The 8,811-nt window shown below is 34.1% G+C and overlaps 1 protein-coding gene across 1 annotated transcript in view; it reads left to right on the top strand.

Moving 5' to 3' along the window:
• Positions 1–8,811, top strand: part of LOC126738997 (cystathionine beta-synthase-like) — a 32,884-nt gene continuing 24,073 nt past the window's right edge. The window contains exons 1-4 of the mRNA XM_050444519.1: positions 1–388; positions 4,219–4,325; positions 4,381–4,548; positions 4,610–4,791. Of these exons, the coding sequence (XP_050300476.1) occupies positions 195–388; positions 4,219–4,325; positions 4,381–4,548; positions 4,610–4,791 (651 nt within the window). The 5' untranslated portion in view covers positions 1–194. The remainder of the gene's footprint in view (positions 389–4,218; positions 4,326–4,380; positions 4,549–4,609; positions 4,792–8,811) is intronic.

Below are 8,811 nucleotides of genomic sequence, written 5' to 3'. Positions count from 1 at the left end.
AAATGTTTATTTACCGGGATTTACAATTAATATAAAAGCTGCCAAAGTAAACACACTCAAACAGTGAGGTTTAATAACCTTCTCTAGTGGAGGGGAGCAGGGGTCAAGGCAACTACTAAGCAGCTAAACACCAACCAAAGCTTTAGCTTAAATTGAATCTGTATCCTCGTGCCGGTTAAATTGAAAAACGAAAAATGAGTAAAACCTCGAAGTCTAAAGATGCGGAAATTTGTGAGGCCCAGTGCCCTAAAATAAGGAAAATCGAAGGGCTTCCTCTGTTCCATTCACCTCTAAACGATGTGGTGGCCCCACCGAGCCATAAGAGCAAGTGCACTTGGAATAGGATCAATGATAAGACCCAGAAAAATCCACATTCTACTGATGAATGGTAAGTAAATAAGAGAAACATGGGGTATTCAGATTTGTTAATTAGGTTTTCCAGTAATAAGAGCCATGGTACTGCTTACACTGATATTGACGACAAGCAATTTTTATCAATTATCATTAGTGTTATTAATGTAATAGTTATAATATTCATGAAGACGGGATAAGTAGTACTATAAGGTATTAAACAAGACATCAGTTTATTTAGCACTTGGTTGGCGGTCTTAATGTAACCTACTAAATCTCTTTACTTAAATAATAAACAATTATCTATCTCAAGAAGTGTTTTAAATTTGAACTATTATGCAATATGTCACACACAAATAACTGCTGTATTTTGATTGTAAAAATTCAAGTCTGTATTAATACATTTATTATAGTGGGTACATGTTACTAATTCTATAAATAATCTCTTTCCTCTATGGGTATTTTTACTTGAAATTTATTACTCACAAAAATCATTTTTGGATCTGTTCAGACATATTAATGTTTTTATGATAGTAGGAGTTTTACACAGGATCGGCATATTCAAGCAGAGAACAATTTATTTTTATGTAGTTATTGAATATACGGGACAACCCCATTAAATGTTACAAACTTACAAGATTATAAACATAGTATATGGTTAATAGTGGTACCTAATCATACAATACAAAGTAACAATAAGAAAACTTATATAATCATAATATGACAAGCAAGCTAACAACTTATCACAAAGCAAGAAATCTTTTTATCTGATTGATAGTGAGAGTATAAATGTCAATATCAGGATGTTTCTTTAAAAAATTCATGTATCAATCAATAGGGCTATAAATTCCATAGAATCTATGAAAAAGAATATTGAAAGTGGCATGATGTCTAAGCCCCCGATATCAAACATTAAATGTTATACAAGTTGAAAGAAAAGGACAATCCATAACACCATGTCCAAGTTTGAAAATAAACAATGCATCACAGACCTCCCTGTGACTGGCAAGGTGTATCAGAACCAGATGATTCTCAATAAAACTGTAATCATGGTGATCCATGGTAATATAAGCACTATCTCAAAAATTTATTTATGTTGAATCTTTTCAAGAGTGTTAATATGAATTTGGTGATAAGAGAACCATGCCACAGAACAGTATGCTAAGATTGATCTGACCGGAAAACAATAAAGAAGTCTGGTTGACTCAAATAAGAGATCATTACATTTTCCAGCAATTTGAAAGTCTTCACAGCAACACTATTAATATGCTCTACAAAAGACAACCTCACATCAAAAGTGACCACATAAGAGATATATTTAATAGGTGGACTTATTTTTATGAAAAAATTTCAAATGACAAAACATTGTTGTATATATACCCTGGGGGGCATGTGAACTGACCATAATTAGGTCTGAGAGGCAGCTCTATGTCTTCATTGTTGAGGTCATAAGTTAACTTTTGATAAAGTGTAACTCCGAGATCCATAATATACATCCGAAGAGAGTCTGCATTAGCATGATTTTAAAGTCTATAAAATGACATTGACATCCACATATTTAAACCTACTTTGTTATCAGTAAACCACACTCCAAACCTGCCCAAGTCCTTCTGAATGTTCCTACTATCATTGTGATTTCTGAGAATAATAGTATTATAAAGATCAATAAGGAACAGGTTGAAGAGAAGTGGGCACAAATGACCGCCCTGTGATACCCCTCCTGTTACATTATCAGCCATTAATTTTATGTTATTTATACTAACTAATTGACTTACTAAATGTAAAATTAAATGAAGATGTTCTTCAAAAAAAAATTGAGTTTATATAATCCCTTCGGTTGAAAAATTGTGGCTTGTAGCCTTTATTATTGAGGGTACACAAATCAGATGTTTTTCAAGAAATTACAGTTTATATACTGAGAAATCTACATATTGTTCTGATGGCAAATACTTGCAAGGCAAAATTGTGGGTACAGAATTCTCAATAAATCATACTGTTATGCAAGAAAAATCATGCTTTAAATAATACAGGGACTAAAATGACAGTAAGATAGAGTTTATAGAAAAAAACTGGAAATACATATCTACTTACTATCTTAAAAAATATGCATGGATGTTGGATGAGGTACTTGCAGGATTCCAACTCATTACAATATCTATTTAACTGCTTGAGAGTCTGTTAATTTGGCTGTGAAGCAAGTAAAATGTTCTGCAGGGGTACATAATAATGTGTTTGCCGCTACATGTATATCTGCTATATATTTATGAAGTTATTTAAGGCTTTATAGGCAAAACAAGGATTATAAAATATTCTTCGCACATACAATGTGTTTAAGCTCAGGTTAAATCTCTTGACAGTTCAATCTCAATCAAGATTTGATTAAAAGGACACCAAAGGATGTTCGAAACTAAAGTGATGATCTTACAAAGGAAATATTGAATTTTTTTAAAACAAATACATTTTTAAAGTCTTTACCTGTAACCCAGTATTCTGTTGGTTTAGCAAATGGAATCTGGGTACATATTTAAATGTTTCAATATTTCACTGTAATGATTAACCAGAAAAGGCAACACATTTTAATTCGATAATTAGTTAATCTTAGATAGAAGTGTTCAAGAGCCTTGTAGAAATTGGCATAAATTACATCAACCTGAGGTACCTTGGGTAAAAAGTGGTGGTATATATAAAATGGTACTTTCATTAATTACTTGGGACAAATTCAAGAACTTTGGGGCCATATAATCGACAAATTGTTTGTTCCTAAAACATCCAAATAACCCTAGTTATATTCCATACAAATCGAATAGATATCCTGTATGTATGTATATAGAACTTTGGTTTTTAACTGTTAAATCCATCTTGAGAACTCATTCCTCTATATTAATGTAAAAAAACGAATTAACTTAGTTAAGTCAGTGCTGAGTTATGCCCAAATTTACCTGATAATAAATACAAAAACTTGATGTTTCAATTTGCCTGTCATAACCTCAAATTTGCAGGGTCTTGGACCTTCATCGACAAAACTGCCTCTAACTCTGGGAGTTTCTGAGGTATAAAAATCGTTTATATATGAAACTGTTGTGTAAGAAACGTTCTTTCTCTCACTAAAATTCTTTTAAGAATATTCTTATTATTGAAGGAACATATTTCTAATAATGGTGAATACTTGTTAAGAAAACGAGCAAAAAAAAATGGCTTAACCAAAACTGCTCTAACTACCCAAATTTTTAACCTAGAAGGACTGTTTTCCCTCAAATATATCCCCACGAACTCCTCTATATTAATGTAAAATAATTAAGAAAATTGGTTAAGTCAGTGCCAAGTTATGTCCATATATATCTGATAATAAATAAAAAACTTGATGTTCCCATATGCATGTCATAACTTCAAATTTGCTGGGTGTAGGACTTTCATTGACAAAATTGCCTCTAACTAAGGGAGTGGTTGAGGTACAAAAATGGTTTATATATGAAACTGTTGGGTAAGAAACGCTCTTTCTTTAACCTTTAATCCAAGTGACATTTTTTTTCTCTTAAATCTGTCCTCAGGACCTTGTCTACATTCATAAAAAAAAAAAATTAAATTCTTTAAAGTGGCTCATAAGTTATACCAAAAAATGTTCTGACCCAATATTGTTATAAACAAAAACAACAAATCTTAATGGGTTTCCCCTCATATCACAACTATTGCATAACCATCTTATTTATCATTATTACACACGCATCCAAATCTCTTACATGCATAGAAACATAACTTAAAAATCATCAATTATTATCACCAAACAAGATGTAACCTTCTTCTTATCTCAACTTTTTAAATTTGTTCGCCTTGTCACTGTTGCTCAATAATTAATGTATTTCTATGCAGGAGGAGAACCACTAAAACATTGCCAGATATCCTGAAGGCTATTGGCAACACCCCCTTAGTAAAACTGAACAAGATCCCTAAAAGTTTTGGGGTGAAAGCCAACATTTGTAAGGCATTTCTTCAATTGCAATTACACAATAATGTAAAAAAATCAATTTTTAGTTGTAAAATGTGAATATTTAAACCCAGGGGGGTCGGTAAAGGACAGAATAGGATTTAGGATGATTGAAGATGCCGAAAGACAAGGACTCATTAAGCCTGGCTCGACCATAATCGAACCTTCATCGGGTAACACCGGGATCGGTTTGGCACTAGCGGCTGCCGTAAAAGGTTTTATATACATTTTTATAAAGTTCGTTTAAGTTTTATTTAATTAAAATGACTGTTTTAGGTTATAGATGTATCATAGTTATGTCCGAGAAGATGTCCAATGAAAAAGTGGCCACCTTAAAAGCGTTGGGGGCTGAAATAGTGAGGACTCCGGTTAATTTGGACTCGTTTGCCCCGGAAGGGATGTTCGGTGTGGTCCATAGACTACACAAGGAGATTCCTAATTCAATTATTCTTGATCAGGTAAAAAATACTAGTTTCACATAATCAATAAATTTATGTCAATACAATATAGCTTACTGTGTCAGAAAGATATGATGTCCATTTGTAGTTTTTTTTATATCTGCTAGGGGTTTGAAGAAAGAAAATTTTCAGGGTTTTAGAGTCGTTTTGTATGTTTGCCTGGAATTTGACTTTAAATTTTCATTAGTTTGTCTCCTGGGCATTGGAAAATTTGTTTACATTATTCCAGGATTTTGAGTAATTTAAAAAAAAATTTAAAGAAAATTTTGCGCAAAATTTTCCATAAAGTGGATGGACATAAGTTCACTTGTTGAGAACGACGACGAATTGACACATTTGGATCATTATCAACACTATGCTGCACAGCAGCTATCGCTTGTTGCGTGCGCACTGTACGGGATGCGTATTGTCGACTAGAGTAAAAGTATTGCGAAAACGATCAACAGTTTCTCGAGTTAATCTCTCTGAAGGACGATTATGAGCACCATAAAACTCACGTAATGCCCGATGTGTTTCTCGAATAGAACCATGTCTTTCAAAATAAATTTGAACAATTTGGAAACGTTGCTCCGGCGTGAGTCTGTTCATGATGAATTGCCAAACCAAACTAATCTAAAAATAACCCAGAACTGTCAGGTCGTCTGTCATAAAAAACAGTTGCCAAATGAAAGTTCTCCGCCTCTAAAAAAAACACCCTTTATAAACATAAAAGTACTCTTATTGTGGACATTTGTGCAACTGGTGCATACACATTTTCATTCAAACTTGTTTGTTGAAACCCACGCGCCACTAACCTGGCTTTTTTCTTCCTTTCCCCATCCACTTCCTTTTCTTTGAAGATCCATTTGGAATCAATTATTTTTTCATTAGATGGTGGTGGCACTAATTCCCAAGTCTCACTCTCGTCTATTACATCAAGTTATTCTTTTATGGCACACTTCCACCCACTATCCTTGACTGCTTTAGTGTACGTCATAGGCACATCATTCATTATACAGTCAGCTGATAGAGCTGCCAACAAATTAAAATCTTCTTCACAATCAGTTAGGTCATAGTCGTTTAAGTGTTGTGGTGTCTTCTTAATTCTTAAGCTTCTTCTAGGCATACTTGTATTCTCATCAATATCTGGCACTTCCTTGTCTTCAGAATTTTCTTCCTGCTTTGTTTTGTCCTGATTTTCACTTCTTTGCTCCTCTAAATCCTGCTCCGACTCATATTCCTGCTATTCCAGCCTTAGTTCTTTAAAACTGTTGCTTTGATTCTCATGAAAAATCACATTCTTGGCATGAACAATTTTTCTATCCGTTTTATCCCACAGTCGATAGCCATTATCTGCATAACCTACCATTATTTGTTTTTTGCAATGTGAGTCCAACTTTGAAGTTCTAACTTCCTTTGGCACTAAATTAAAAACCAAACAACTTAATTTTATTTAAATTTGGCTTTTGGTTGTACCATATTTCCGCAGGACTTCTTTGAGTATCCAAAGCCCTATTTTCAGGCCTATTTGTGAGATAAATGGCAGTTCTTACTGCCTCTCCCCACATTTCCTTGTCAAGGTTTGCATCGAAAATAAGGCACCGTGCCTTTTCCGTAATGGTCCGGTTCAGTCTCTCAGCTACGCCATTTTGTTCTGGGTTGTCTGCCACCGTATACTGCTGCTTAATACCTTTTTGCCTACAAACTTTCTTAAAAGATTTGGAAATGTATTCTCCTCTATTATCACTTTTTAGGTTTACCACTTTGGTATTGAATCTAGTTTATGGCATAGCTATATACTCTTGAAACTTTTCCAAAGCTTCACACTTTTGATACAAAAGATAGCAAACACTAAAATGGCTGAAATGGTCAATAAAAGTGATGAAATATCTTTTATTGTCATGAGTCAGTGGTGTAATTGGACCACATATGTCACTTGATATAATTTCCAAAAACCTCTTAGCCTTTTGCCTTTTGCTACATATGTAAAAGGTAATCTACATTGTTTGCCTTTCAGGCACACCTCACACACACCTGGTACTGGAAACCTAGCAGAATGTCACATTTTTCTATGCATCAATATTTTATCATCCATACCACCAACATTCACAGCTACATGTTCTTGGTTTAGCCACAGTGAAATTAAGTACAGATTTCCATGCAACTTTCCTTCTAGGACTACATTATCATCTTTACTAATAAGTACCTTTTGGTCTCTAAATGTGACAGAAAATCCACTAGCTTCCAACTTTCCAACTGACGACAGGTTATATGTCAAATTTTCACATAATCAAACATGCTTAATATTTATTTTCTTACCCTGGCTCTCCATAAGAAGATCTCCCTCTTGTCTGGCACATATAGTTTGTCCTTGCTTTGCCACTTTAATGTTATAACACACACCTTTCTTGTTAACCAGGAAAGAAGTAGCAGTTGCGTTATTCGCATATTGGTTTTTAAAAGAACTGTCAGGACTATTTTCTAACATTGTTAGAAAAGATATTTGCTCACTGTCATTCCCAGACTGTTTTGCCACATGAGCACTTTGATTCCCTGAATTTGCACTACTGTTGTGTCTTCTTTTTGGACAATTTGCTCTTTTATGTCCAACTTCCCTACAAAAATTGCACTTAAAAGGGAAATAGTTCAGTGATTTACCTTCTTTATGGTTTTGAAAATGTTTGGGCTTATTTTTCTGTGAAAACCTCTGACTCATAAAAGCCACACTAATCCTGTGTCCTCCTTGTTTCTGGCTTGGCGAGACTGCTCCATGATTAGCTTATTTTGGACAAAATCAAGACTCACTTGATCTGGACAAAACATAATGTCAATAGCAGTGGTAACTGACTGATAAGACTCAGGCATAGCCGAAAGAAGCTGTAATATCACTTCACTGTCTGAGATTTCACCACCCGCTGCCTTTAGCTCACACACAGTTTATTCAAACTCCGTCAAGAAAGAATTTAAAAAATTTTCTTCACTCGGCCTCAAATGTCTTAATTTTTTCTGGAGCATCACTTGGGTAGAGATTCCCCTTTTTGCATAAGTACGACTTAAACACTCCATAACTTCCTTGGCTGTAGTTTTATTCTTGAGCATCTCTAACACATTATCAGCTACACTCTGTATAATGATCATCCTAGCCTTAATGTCACGTTTCTTATACTTTACCAGGCTTCTGTAGAGGTTGAGGTTAGGGGCTCCTCAGTTAACACATCTAAAACATCCTGCTGCTCTAGGACTAACTTTATACGGAATTCCCAATTGGAAAAAGAGTTTCCATCAAAGGGTTTTACGTATAATAATTGCTGCCTGTCTCCCATTTCAAATATGGTTTATCCAAGCATTTTCTTTTCCTTTTTAGCTTAACACACACTATACATTCAAAACACGGTCTGGGCCCATAACCTATGGAATTACTCGTCGTGTTGAATGTACAGAAACAGTTATAGTTAACCCTAATAAAAAAAACTGAAATATCTCTTTTCGGCAGTGTGGTACATAAATCGTACCACAAATAAATAGCTAGATATATAAGATGCATAGTGGATGCGGATTTTTACTATACTGCATAAATATTTCCTGTCTTGACTGGTCAAACGCATTAGATGTTGCAAGAAGCACGTGTTTTTGTTTAAAAATATTTAGTGTTGTTTTTATTTTGATAAGGTAAGCATTTCGGATTATTCTGTATTTTTTTGCGTTTTATGATGTATATATTTATGTAAAAAACATAAATGCAATAAAAATTAATGAAAGATTATGCTTTGAAAATTGAAATGGCATAATTTTAATGAGTCCCTTATTTGTACCAGTATGCAATAACGGTATTTTCTTTTTTCAGGCTATGGCTTTCGCTGGCAGCTATGGACTTAAAATTGGTCGCTATGACTGAAAAGAGTTCTACGACGAATTAGAAATGATAGATAAAGTTCCAAGTGATCAGGAATCAATTATTTCAGAGTAGTCCGACAATGAAAATGATTTCTGTGAAATACAGCCTAATGATATTATGACCAGTAGTGATGATGACTCCAGCGA

The sequence above is a fragment of the Anthonomus grandis genome, chromosome 7 (genome assembly GCF_022605725.1).
Source record: "Anthonomus grandis grandis chromosome 7, icAntGran1.3, whole genome shotgun sequence".
Classification (NCBI taxonomy): Eukaryota; Metazoa; Arthropoda; class Insecta; order Coleoptera; family Curculionidae; genus Anthonomus; species Anthonomus grandis.
The sequence above is the reverse complement of the archived record's forward strand: the minus strand, read 5'-3'. Positions and strand labels throughout refer to the sequence as shown.